We start from the raw sequence: 13,851 nt of genomic DNA, 5'->3' as shown, positions 1-13,851 counted from the left end.
CTTAGAAATTACCATACACAAAAGGGTTACTTTTTGATGATGGCAACTGACTAACTTTTCTAATAACCTTCACACAGAAAAGGGAGAACAATGCAATAGCAAGAATGTATTTGTCACATTCTTCTTCCCTGTAGCCCATCCTCTCTAAGATAAGAAGATATCTAATAATATTTTTTAAGCTTAAAATAAGGAAAAAAAAGAGGTTTCAAAGCAGACTTTCAGTTTCTAAAACAAATGGTCTTTTCTATAGCCATAATATAGCACCTACTGGATAGAAAATATAAAAATGTAAACTATAAAGCATTTTATAGCCTCTCAATAGCTTTTAAGATTTTTTTTAAACTTTTCATCTCCTATTTAACCATTTCACTACCAACCTCTCAGAAACTGCTTATATCTTTTACTTTCTTACATAATTCTGTGGACTGGATCCTGAAAAACTTCTCCTTTACTGGTTGGTACCTGCCCTTGTGTGTTACTTCGTATGCTCTACAGTTCTTCCTCTCTGCAAAGTACCTGATGTTTGTCTGAACAGTTTCTTTAGGAACCTGTGACACGTAGTTACACTGATTTCTCCTGTTTATAAATTACCACTGCCATCTGCTCAAGAACGATATTTCTTTCTCTGCCCCTTGTTCTGTTTGCATTTCAAAATGTGACTGTCATCCTTTCTTGTTGCTTGTTCTTATGGTTTTCAAAAGAGTGTTTTAATTCCGTTTAGTGACGATTCTGTGCATTTCAGATATTCTCATTGTCTGGCCCTTGTCTCCCTTGCCATTCATTACTTTTTGTATTTCAGTTTTGATGCACTTTGGCCATAATTTTCACTGTTACTAATCCAGATCATGTAGAATTTAATGGGGATTGTTCCATTCATGCTTGCAGCATTTGAACCCAACTTTTCATATATTTCCTTTTGAAGGAATAGAAGCTTTATAACGTAGTTATTTTCCCTTCAGCCATTCTTTGTTGCTCTACCCTCACTCTCCATAGAGATTCATTAATTCTTCTCATTCTCTGAAAAGGAGATCTGATGCAATTGTATCCATGCATTTTTTCCTTTCCCAGGCCTGCCACCTGTTTAATTCTCATGTCTTGCAAACATGTGAAGTTGCTGATAATTTTGTGTAGATGGCAAATAAAATGTAAATACATGTAAAGTGCAATGTGAGCCATATTGAATTATTGCAGTCTTCATTCTTTTGTCCTATGATTAATTTTCTTACCTATTCTGAAGCAAAATGTTCTTTCCTTATTCCTATTTATTCTTTAATAGATTCCTTGGTAGCAATGTGTGACTCAGTCTTTTCCTAGCATTCTTGCATTCATTTAAGTCATAGTTTTATATTTGTACTGCTACTTTCTTTGCTACTGTCAGTCTTTTTGATCAACTTTTATCTCTTAGTATTTTCACAGACTGTGCAACAAATGTGATATTCTACACATTGTTGTTCTGCAGATGTCAGTTAATGAAATAACATTACATTTTGCAGCTGCTATGGAGAAGATGACTTTCTCTCTTCATTTACCAAAAAAAAAAATTACAAATCCATACACTTCCAAAGAAGCACAGGCAGTGCTGTTCACGACAATTGGTGCCCATGGAAAATGGATTAAAATAGAATTGAAAAAATGAGCTTTTGTTGTATTTAAAAGTCACTACACTTACAAGAGATAAATTGGCAGCTTACGGAATCACTTATATTTGTATTTGTGTTTTGGTCTGCTTTTTTGAAAATGCTTACGGGAGCATAGCCGAAATGTTGGTAGAATCTTTTGTAATTTCTTTATATTGCATAGCTCTTTACTATTTTAAAGTCAATGGGGAGACCAAACAAAATGCTCACAAATGTACTTTAATACCTTCGATAAAAACAGGCTTAACTGTTATTTGTTAATTGTTTGACTGATGCAGGTTTGTAGCAATCCCAACCATACTTTAGGATGTGTTGATGAATGTGGATTTTCTGGAAATCTATGAAAAGGTTCAAGAGACGATGAGTGTAGATTTGAAGAAGTGACAGCCTCAGGCTTTCTATCACCCTCTTTTTCATTCCCTCTAGGAGAAAACTTTGTTACAGTCTTATTCTATCAAATTGTGAAACAGAATAGTGGCATACATTTCTGTGCAGAACATCTGATATAATTTTGTTCTAGCGCAAGATCGTAAATGGTATGGCGCTAAGGTCATAAAAGGGTACAATTGGTCCCTAAGGGCCTAGTTCTGGCAGCACGCTGTTATCCACTTGGCCGATTTGTTCAGAGAAATTAGTTTTTTTTTAAAGATTGCATTATTTTAGGTGAGCTACAGGTCAGGTTAAGCACAGTAGCTAAGTAGAACGTTTATTACTTTGTTGATATCATCTTTGTTTCTTTAATGTTGTGATTCATATATTCTTTCATTAAATTCCACAAAATACCTACACTACAAATAGTGGGACCAGGGTGGGAAAGGTATGGTCACTGTGGCGGACGATTCGTTCTTATTACAAATCACCGTGTTCTGCAAGAACATAAATGTTGATGCAAAACTGGGTTATCTGGGTTTTGGTTTATGAGCTGTGAACAACAGGAAAACATTGAAACCACAATTTTACTTGTACCTCCAAGCCTGAACCAGTTGGAGACAGACCTCTTGTATAAGATGCCAGAAGTTCAAAGAGCGGAAAGGAGAAATGTCCACCTAATACAGAACAGATGACATGGTATGAGCTAGAACTGCCTGAGCCATAGACGTTTCCTCTTGTGAATGAAAAAATAAATGTGTGTTTCTGTGTTAGATATATATATATTAAAAATATGCATCTATAAAATATGAAATATAGATATATCTATAAAATGCATATACATATACAACAATTATATACAAATAAATAACATTTTAAAATATATATATATGTAGATAGATAGATACATATATGTAGGTATAAGCGTGGATTAATTCACCAGGACTGGGCTAAAATGGCAAAAGAAATGTCTGAAAAATATTGTTCGTGGGAAAATTCAGGTTTTTTAGTTTCTTCCTCAGTGTTCCTTGGCTGTCCATTTGAGGAATCAGGAATCTTTTACCTGCCCAGACTGCTTGGTTTTGTTTCCTGTGGCATCTCTCCAGGCACACTTGGGATTTGGAGTCAGGTGAACCTTAGAATATTCTCTCTCGTGCTTTTTGCCAGGCAGGCTGATGAGAATTATACAGCCAAGGAGCTTTTTTAAAAAAAAAAAAAATTTAAAAAGGGGGAAAAAAAGTGTACAGCACAATCAGGGCCTTCTGGGGAAATTTTTACATTAAAAATGCATTCTTTTTAAAGTAGTTTTTTTATAAGGGAATTGTTCTAATAGAAAAGTCTTGAACAGTTCTGGAGTGCAGTCACCTTAGTGATATAAATGCACTTTATAAGATCAACAGCTATTAAAATTCAAGTATGCCAGTAAGGTAGAAAGACTTTGATTACATACTACAAACACCTTTGCCTTTTGTCTAATTTTAACAGATCACATAGCTGGCATTTTAGAACCACCATGTGACTCTTAACATTATAGGAAAGTGACAGTCTGATGTAACATGATCCTTTTGAACTTTCTGAAGACTGTTAATGAAAAGTAAATGATATTCAGGGTGACACTGCATGGGTTACTTTTTGAAGAAGGGGGTTAAAATATTTTCAGCTCGATTCATGCTCTGTATCCAGGTTTATAGGAGCTCCATCCTTCGGCTTTACGTGGTATACACACTTTCAAGGAGCTGCTTCTTTCTTGATAAACCATGCTATTTGTATGGCAGCAAGACAGATTTTCTGGCAGTTTAGTCCAGTGTTGAGCAGTCACTTGTCTTCCCTCTTCATCTTTTTTGTTCTTATTGGCCCATTTCAGTTGAATATTTCACTTCACTTTCAGCGGGAGGGCATTTAAGGACCTCTAGTATTGTAGCTTATGTTGACATCCTAGGTTCCCCTGCACCTTTTAGGACCACTTAAACCCTTTTAACCTGCCTGCAACTGCATGCCCTCGATCAGTTCCCCATCTTGGTGGAACATGATGCATAGCTCCCCAACGCGACTGACTGTGCTGCAGAGCCACGTGGCGTAGCACAGAGTCCAGGTTCCTGCGACCAGCATAGCTGTAGTACAGCTGCGGTGCTCCCCATCAGCACTTCAGGGTCAGTACAATCTCTAACATCTCTGTACCTTCCTTCCCCAGCTACCTCTGTGCTGAACTGCCTTTCTGGGCAGCCTCCGGGTGTTTATTCCATTTTTTCACAGCATTTAACCAAGGGACCAGCAACAGAAATTACCCACTGACACTGTTTCATATCGGCTGTGTTGCCTAGTGTTTCCCTGGTTTGCGAGTGAAAATACTGGGGCTTGATTTCCACCTGGAAGCCAGTTTGCAGAGTCCGGATGATTTCTAAGGATTTGGGATCAGATGCATGTATGCCATCTTACCTGGTTTGAAGAGGATTTGCTTAACCAGGAGCATCTGCCTTCTCTTCCCCTATGCGTTAGGTGGAAGAGGAGAGCTAAGCACGATGCCTGGTCCTGGCCCAGGTCCAGTGCTGCAATTGCCCCCAGCACTGCAACGCCGGGCTGTAGCTCCGGGAGCGGTGGCGTTTCCTGCAGGCTCTGCAGTCAGGGTTGGTCTCCTCTGTAGTTTGCATGTCCCCTTCCTGCCAATGCACTCTGCAGGCGACTGCTGTGGCTCCTCCGAGGAGCTGAAGCTGTGACCACGTCAGGGAAGACTGCTGGTAGAAGAGTTATGGCAGTGGAAAGGGTCTTGGGAGCAGAGAGCTGAGAACCAGAGGCTTTCAAAATCCCCCTTTCCAGCCCTCTGACAAATAAATCCTTCCTTGTCCTAAATGCTGTAGCGTTAAACTTGTACTGTTTATATTAGTTATATATATATATTTGTTACATATTTGTTACACCTTTGTGTGGATCTGTAAGCATAAAAAATAGCTGGTTTGAGCAAAACAGGTTTATTTTCCTGACTGCCAGATGTTACCCACAGACAATTATCAGGTAGGACAGAGGGCAGCAGGTAAATATTTGTTTATACTTTTAGAAGAGTGGCCAGACAAGTCTAGTCTGCAACTGTGTTGCAGTTCACATCTGTAATAGCGGGGCCAGCAGTTGGGAAACAGGCATCCGTGCAAAGCTTTAATGGGTCCAGCACATCCAGTGCTAATTGAGAAGGAAAACCCAAAGTCATTAGGAACTTGATGCACCTGGTTTATGAGCTGTTAAAGTTCTCTTTTTCCCTTTCATTTGTCACATTATTTTGGAGAATAAATTTACTCGGTCACAGTGGAAATGATACTTTACTGATGTTGACACGTCCATCAATGCCTTTCAAGCCTGTCTGGAAATTTTGAAAGCTGTCTATAGGCTGACGTTTCATGAATTTGCTAGTGGATGGAGTCCCAAGTAACAGGCATAGAAGGAAAGCATTCTAGCAAGCGTTTCCAGATAGGTGCTTCATGTATTTATTGCTGTTAAAAAGAAAAAGAAAAAAAAAAAAGGTGCTGTCTGTCTGTGGGCTAGCTTATCAACAACTCAGCAACATCACTGAGATTAAGTTATTTGATCTTTCCAGTTACTCAAACTGTGTTGTTTGAGGTAGAAAAGCAACGATACGCTATGGCAATACATCCTATTCACTCTGTTTTTCCAGCTCACTGTCTTTGTTGACTGTACTGTGTATCATTTTACCTTTTACAGTATAAATGCGCTAAGGTTTTATTTGACATACCATTTTTCTCACCAACTTCTTAGTTTAGGCAATGCAGTTAAGCAGCTAACCATTTCTAGATTCCTTCCTTTTAAATATGTTGACAAAAACACGAGTAGAAGACCTCGTCAAAAGATGGGCTATTATGCCAGGCACAAATTTAGCAATTTCAGCAAAACAACCTATGTCACATTTGCATCATAAGTCCAGACATTATTAAGAAAGATAGCTGTAAGTGAAATATAATTCAATATACTAATGACTAGACAGATAAAAATATATAAACTGTAATTATTATGATGTTATTATAATTTATTATAATTCCCACGGAAGTTATGGTCATATAAAAAAGCACTTTGTCAGCATTACTGTGAAGATATATGTCAGAGAATTGAATGCTGCTTTTATATATTGAATAATTCTTTTTTGCCCTCTTAAGACTGAAGTACTCTCCTTTTTTTATATTCATCATGTGCGCATGTACCATTTGTAATTGGCAGGCACAGAGGCAATGCTGAACCCTTTATTGGGGTTTAATTTGGTAAAGTAACAATAATGACGCATCCCATTCAAGTCTCAAGTTGTCCCTTGGTTTGTGCCTTCCCCTTGCCCCTCTTCAGGACTGCTGTGCCAGTATGGGAAGACCTTTCTCCCTTGAGGGCTTCTCCCATCTGCTCTATACTCAGGCTATCTGCTTTAGCAGAAATTGCTTAACACTTTTCTGGGAGACTCAATACCACCAGGTGTTTCTTTTAAGTGCTGCCAGTCTATAAAGCCGGGACTAGAGCACTGTGGTTTCTGCTGCTACTCAGAAGGATTGCTGGAAGATGCAGAACTGTAAAAGACAAAAGCAATCTGTGACTGATTCAGAGTTTCTGCTTACTCAGTTCTCCACCACTTCCTTAATAATACAAGGAAATTGGTGCCGTGATTGCACCTGGCTTAGGCACCTGTCTATATCCTTAGGCTGTGTGGATCCCAAAGGATGCACTTGTTTACAGTAACTGAAATTGCCTGGCAGGAGGCCTTACCTTGGCCGTACATTTGACATATCCCCTATGCAAATGTCTAAAAGAATAGAGGCATAAATTTGCTGTTTAGTAATGACACATTGTTGGGTGTCAAAAGGAATGTACAGGTTTTAGCCCTGTAGCACGGCACATCTGTTGCAGAAATACTACTCAGATGCCTTAATAGACAGAGGTGCATTTTCCTATGGAATTTAACAGTGAGTCTAAGCACGTCAGGGCTTTCCTAATGAAGCCTCTGATTCATTGCCTGGGTAATGCATCACATACATCACTTGTGCTGCTGTAACGGTAATGAAAATTATGATGGGATGCTTCTTCCATATAGCTCTACTGTCAGGAAGGCCACCTTTCTTTAGCGGGAATTTTTCTGAGTCCACGTTGGATCTGGTATAGCAAATTAGTTCCTAACAGCCAGACTGTGAACCCAGTCAGGTTGCTGGAGAAACTAGTAGCTGTATATTTGTGCTTAGTACTTTTTGTGGATGAAAAAAAAAAAAAGGCACAAAGTAAGTTTTGAGGTGCACTCTGTGTGAATCGAGCTAGACATCAGTAATTCAGTCACTGGAAATTTGCCCACATTGTCTATTCCTGAGATAATTTCTAGCAAACGAGACAAGTTATAACAATATCCATTACTTCATAATCTGTGCATTGCATCTCATAAAAATCTGCATGTTTGCATTATTTCATATTTTTGCCAGTTAATTTGTGTTTTCTATCCATGTTCAATTTGCATTCATTAACTCACAGTTTGCTGGTAAGTGTGTTCTTTCTATACATGTTCAAAGAAATTCTTTAATTCAATTTCTCTGTTTCTTCTCATACAGTCTCACAGCCAGATATGCAACTCAGTCTAATCACAGTGGAATTGCAACCAGTCAAAAAAAGACTTCTAGGTCAGTTAAATATCTCTAATTTATTGCTTGTTAGTGATACTCAAGCAAGTATATGCCCATTGATATTTTATCCTTTGGACATAAGCAGACATTAAACAATGTGTATTTATGTTATGCGTGCAAGCTTTGCAACTATGAGCTTTGCCACGGGAAAGCCTTGTGTGGACTGGAAGGAGCTGATTCGTACTGTATATTAGTAATATTTCTGGTTGTTATGTATCCTGCATCTTTGTATCCTGCATGTAAAATATTGGATGTGAAGGATTAGTTGGTGATTTTAGTGCTCTCTACTCTGGATCAAATCATTACTTTAGTCTTGAAGGAAAAGAAGTTTGGGAGTCCATCCCAATTCCCACTAGCTGTTTTGCATGTATCGCAAACCCACCTGAGAAGTTGAGTTCACAGAGCCAAGTTCACGCAGAAGCAAAATAGAGCAGAAAAAAAGAACCACTTCCAAGACTTCTGCTCTGTCAAGAGTAGCCTGCACACAGTCCCCACTAACAAGATGCTTTGTTTTGGCAGTGAATTTGACAGAGCTGTGTGTAGGAGCTGACCTGTTTCAGATTTCATCAGTACTTTTACTTTATCACTTCCATGAGCACTAAAATCTACAAGCCAGATTGCAGAAGAAAAAAACAGAGGTCTAAAGCTTAATCTTGTTTCTAGCTTTTTTTTTGCGGGGGATAATTAATGTGTTCATTAATTATACCTTTGCTGTCCAGTTCATTGGTGAGAACAATGAACTCTAAATTGCATAATCTACAATAAAGATTGCATTTTGCAGTATAGCGCACTAACACAATTTGAGTTGCTGGTGATAGCTTGGAATGAGTTATACCACGGTCCAGTTGCTTTGCACCTGCATTTGTAGGTCTTCAGTTTTCCTTATTGCTGATGCTCCTGTCTTGTCCGCATTCAACATGTCGGGGTTAACAGTCTTATTGTCTAATACTTTAAATCTGTGGCAGTGTTTCCGAAGCCTGTTCAGAGGTATGTGACTTGTCCCTTATTTGTTATTCTCCTCTTTGCATTTCCTTAGCTGCTTAACATGATTCTGCAAGAGCAATTTAAAACCTGAATTCAATTAAAAAAGACAGCAAATGAGGTAAACTGGAAAGTGTGTAGAGCAAATGACCTCACGTATAATGTGCTTACTGTGGCAAGTTCTCGAATTCTGGCATGCAGAATATATGCAGAAGTATTTGATATTTTAACAGAACAGATGAGTTTCCAGTGCTGGACATGCCTTCTCATTGCTTTTTTCATTACCTTTGACAAACGATCTCAGGGCTCTTACTGCCTGTCAAATTAGGGTAATGAGAAGGAGCAAATGGATTTTTAAGTTTGTTTTAGTGCATTCTTCAGGGAACAGAAGATCACTCGAATTCATGGGTCACAGTAAAGGTTAGCATGCGTACAGCTGCAGAGCAGAGACAGTCTGCTCTGGGCTCGGCACAGAGACTAGGAGGGCAGGCTGGCGGCCAGAATGAGCCATAAAAATAACTAATGGATTAGCTCTCTGAGGCTTAAATTGGTAAAGGAAGAGAACATGGAGCTGTTTACATATGTTCGCTAATGAAAATAAAATGATTTGAACATTTCTGTTATACCAGTATATTAAACAAAAAAAAGTTTGGAAGAAATCTAACGTTTTGTAATTCTTTGTGACGTGATTTTTTTTTCTCCCTTCTGATGCTGCTCTTTCGAATATAGTGAAACTAACAGAATTCGATAACTCTGGTATAATTTGCATTGCCACTATTAAAATCATCATATCATTCCAATAAGTGAGAAACAGAAGAGAGATATTCTTCTCCTATGGCAAATGCCCCTTGTTGATTTGAGCATTTCATTTTGCCTATCAGATAACAAAACTGGAAAGGAGTGGGGGTGCCCATAAAGATGCTGCAGAAAGTTTGAAGTAAGCATGTATTAAAGAATCTTACATCAGAGAACAGATTCAGAAGGAAAAGAGTTGCAGGCTTACACACGCCAGGGGCAACAGAGTCTACATTTTTTTTCCTTAGCATAGCCACACAGTAAGGTTCAGATGGTGGCAGCAAATACTAACAAATGAACTGTAGAGTCTACATTATATACTTATATCTAAAAGGTATACATGCATCTGTAGCATCTAGCTAAAATATGTATTCTCAATATTTTTCATTTAAAATAATAAGGTGGAAGTACTTTAGCCAACAGCCTGCTGAAAAATAACCAAAGAAGATAACTAAACAGCCAGTTTTTATGCTAAATGCAGCGGTGAAACATTTACTAGAGCAAGAGATATGAAATATTTCTCACCTGTTGTGAAATTGTTGTGCTTTCTAATCAATTTCTGTAACATTTCCTCTTCAAAAGTGACAGATGTAAATAAAAGTTGATATTGCACTTTAATGCTTTGTTAGGGTGAATCTGTTTTAGCAATGTTAATGGCAAATGCAAAGCATCTTCTTACATGTCTTGTGGTTCTAGAAAGCGTCTTTTTCCCTTTTGTGTGCCTAAGGATAAGCTTTTATTTTCATTTGTGGAGTCTAACTAATTTGAATCCTCCTGTTCATTGTTGCTTACGTGAAATCATCGTTTTCAGTCGTTGGTTTTAAATTCTTGTCTGATATTTGCATACTGCCTCCTCTATATGTTGCGTTATGTAAAATGAACTGATTTCTGATTATACTATTCCAGGCTTCCAGGACCCTCAAGGGTGCCAGCTGCAGGCAGCAGTACCAAAGTCCAGGGAGCTTCTAATTTAAATCGGAGAAGCCAGAGCTTTAACAGCATTGACAAAAACAAGCCTCCACAATATGCAAACGGAAATGAAAAAGGTAAGTGATTAAAAGTTACTAAGCTTACTCTACATAACATACAAGAGAAAAAAAAAATCACCAAAACAACCCATCCACAAGGGTCAAAGAAGTGAATGTAATATTTAGACTTGGTAAGGAAGACCTATGGAGGTAGGGCTCTGAAATAGGACTTGTGGTTGAGTTGGGATTAAAGTTGGCTAGCGAAAACTTTCAAGATGTTATAATTATAATTCATCCTTCTTTGATGTAAGTATCACTGGGTGATTTTTCTGAAGCAAAAATGAATCCATATTGGATGCCTATAATCTTGGTCCATATTCAAGTCTACTCATACCCAAAGGAAGACTGCCATAATTTTCAGGGGACTTTGCATTTTAGCCTCTAATGGGGAAGAATCAGAATATTATATTTGCATCAGAATATTACATGCGTCATTTCCTTCAGAACCTTACCTAGTGTACATATGTCTGAGTAGAGGATTGGAAATTAAGTCAAATGTAATGAAATTTTACAGGGATTTGAATTCAGTCTTCATGTTTTATTGCCTCCTTTAAATATGAACTTCCGTTATGGAAATGAACTGAGTTCCCTGGTTCCTTCTGTTTCTCCCACCCTGACACTGTTTCCCTGGAAAATGTGTCTCTTCAAGCTTTATCTCAGAAAGAATAATGTAAAAATTCAGCTTTCTGAGTTGTGTAACTAATCCAGCCCCGTCCCCCCCTTCTTTCTCCCTTTGTGTAATGAACAGCATTTTATTCATATCTCTGGCTTAGAATACAGTTGAAAATGATACAATATACATAGTACCCGTTTGCATCCTTGGGGTCTGTGGGAGGAACAAGTATGCAGTGAATGTTCTTCATCCAAGCAACAGGCAGCTATCCAGATATTTTTTTTTTTACAAAATTCTGATGAACACACTTTGCCCCTAGCTGTATCTGAAGATATAAAACCATCCTTTCAATAGTTATTTCTTTATTTTTACTATCAGGGTTGAATGTTTTAGATAGTTCTATAGTGGGATTTATTTTGTCAAGGACTTGTTTGTGGCAAGATATCCAGGCTAAAACTAGAAAGAGATCAGAGTGAAAACTAAGCAGACACTGTGTAGTTCACAAATACGATAGTGAAGTTATGAAGTAGGAGATGTGGCCGCTTGAGTGAAGGTATGTACAGCAGTTTAGGTTTTAGAATTGCTTCATAATGTTGACATAAGTTTGCTACTGAAATATGTGAGAGTGAAACGATTCAAGACGAGACATGCTTGTAGGTATTAATATTCTTAACTCGTTACTTGGAAACTGTCTTTTGACTGCAAAGGTTTGCATTGCATTGCACATTTATGTGGCTTTTTGCATGATGGATTTCTTTACTTTCCCATTTCTTCACAGCAGAGAATGAGAACCTTGATGAGATTTTTAGTGAAGTCATCACCTGTAAGAGGATAAGGGGTGGCTTTGTTTGTGTATAATCACCCAATTCATTTTACAGGATATAGAAAATGTAATGTTGCATAACTACAGAGTACTATATTTGAGATGTTTCTGTCTGCTCTTTTTTCTTTGTCTCAAAACAGCAGAATGGATGGAAGAACATTGATATTACATAGAAATATAAACCAAATACAAGTTTGTTTTAGAGTATAAAGCAGAAGAGAAAATGACTGCTGTGAGTGCAAGGATAGCGAAGTGATATTTTTTATAGTACCCTAAAAGAACACGTGAGAACCTATATTTGAATTCACCATGCTAGTTCTTTGCTTAAAGAGAAAAACAACTGAACCATGCTGTATTTTAAATTTAATTATTATAGTGGCTAATTTTTTAATATTACAATGAAATTTTCAAGTAGTCTTTTGATATTTTTTTAAAGTATTTGAGGATGTTCTGTGGCCTGAGTTTTTTTGGAGAATTTCTTTAGAAACAAACTTCAACCCTCACAATAGTAATAGTAATAATAACAAACACTTCTTTAAAAAAAAGTGTCACTATACGTTGAAAAACTGATTTTTCCTTACAGTGTGGCACACATAATAAACTTTATATTTCAAATTTTGCTTCTGATGCAGATGCTTGGAGCAAGATAACTTTAACAGCTTCTGTTAGAATGGATATACAGTCCATACACTCTAATTTCTGAGACACAGATCATATAGTAAATAGCTTGTAATTCTGCATGAGTGCTGCATAAACTGAAGCAGAAAACGAGATGACTTGCGCTAGGTAAATAGCCATTAGAGGTTGGGACCTCCAGACCTCTTCAAGGGCAGACCACTTTTGGTACATTTTTCTCTGCTGTACATCTTCGTGTATGTGCTATAAGGAGACCTCAGAAAAGATATACAGCATAAGGGTTTTTTTTTAATCTGGTTATATGTAATACTTGAAATCCATTCCTGCATAACACGGTTTCCAACTCAGTCACAGTGGGGAATGGATATGTAGCCACAGAGTTAAAGGAGACCTGAAGGTGATCTAAAATAAGATGTGATATGGGCCTTTTATTTAGTATTTCATTATTTAGTATGTCATTAATGTTACCTCCTTTGAATGTTGCTTAGGGAGTAGATCACACCATAAGAAACTGAGCTCCCCTGAGCGAATGCAGGTTTGCTCTTTATTGAGTACAGCCCAGTTTTCACCCACAGACCTGACCCATTGCTGTGACACAGGTAACTGTGTATAGCTGTGGTTAAGTCAGGAACACAGAACACACCGAAACAATAAACAAGCCATTAGCTGAAACTCATCTGTCGAGCTTTAGTGAGTTGATTTTTTTTTGTTGTTGTTGTTGGTTGGGTTTCGAAGAACACGTCTGTTTTGTGGTTAAGTCAGGAACACAGAACACACCGAAACAATAAACAAGCCATTAGCTGAAACTCATCTGTCGAGCTTTAGTGAGCTGATTTTTTGTTGTTGTTGTTGTTGGACTTTGCAGCTTATGGTTGGGTTTCGAAGAACATGTCTGTTTTCCAGGTCACATCACATCTATCTGCTTCTGACTTAATAAAATGAAGACGAAAATAAAACTATGAAAATGAAACTGTTTGAATAAAGTAATTATTCAGCATTCTCCCACAGCATTCTCCTAGAGAAGCTGGCGGCTCACGGCTTAGACAGGTGTACTCTGCGCTGGGTCAAAAACTGGCTGGACAGCCGGGCCCAGAGAGTTGTGGTGAATGGAGTTCAATCCAGTTGGCGGCCGGTCACGAGCGGTGTTCCCCAGGGCTCAGTTTTGGGGCCGGTCTTGTTCAATATCTTTATCAATGATCTGGATGAGGGGATTGAGTGCACCCTCAGTAAGTTTCTAGACGACACCAAGTTGGGCAGGAATGTTGATCTACTTGAGGTTAGGAAGGCTCTGCAGAGGGACCCGGACAGGCTGGGTCGATGG

The 13,851-nt window shown here is 38.1% G+C and overlaps 1 protein-coding gene across 1 annotated transcript in view; it reads left to right on the top strand.

Moving 5' to 3' along the window:
- NAV3 (neuron navigator 3) overlaps window positions 1-13,851 on the top strand; it is a 280,691-nt gene that overhangs the window by 123,462 nt on the left and 143,378 nt on the right. Inside the window, exons 6-7 of the mRNA XM_009327527.1 lie at window positions 7,583-7,651; window positions 10,337-10,476. Of these exons, the coding sequence (XP_009325802.1) occupies window positions 7,583-7,651; window positions 10,337-10,476 (209 nt within the window). The remainder of the gene's footprint in view (window positions 1-7,582; window positions 7,652-10,336; window positions 10,477-13,851) is intronic.

Source organism: Pygoscelis adeliae, unplaced genomic scaffold (genome assembly GCF_000699105.1).
Source record: "Pygoscelis adeliae isolate BGI_AS28 unplaced genomic scaffold, ASM69910v1 Scaffold113, whole genome shotgun sequence".
In the NCBI taxonomy this organism is placed as follows: domain Eukaryota; kingdom Metazoa; phylum Chordata; class Aves; order Sphenisciformes; family Spheniscidae; genus Pygoscelis; species Pygoscelis adeliae.
Note: the sequence above shows the minus strand (reverse complement) of the source record. Positions and strands in the feature narration are given on the sequence as shown.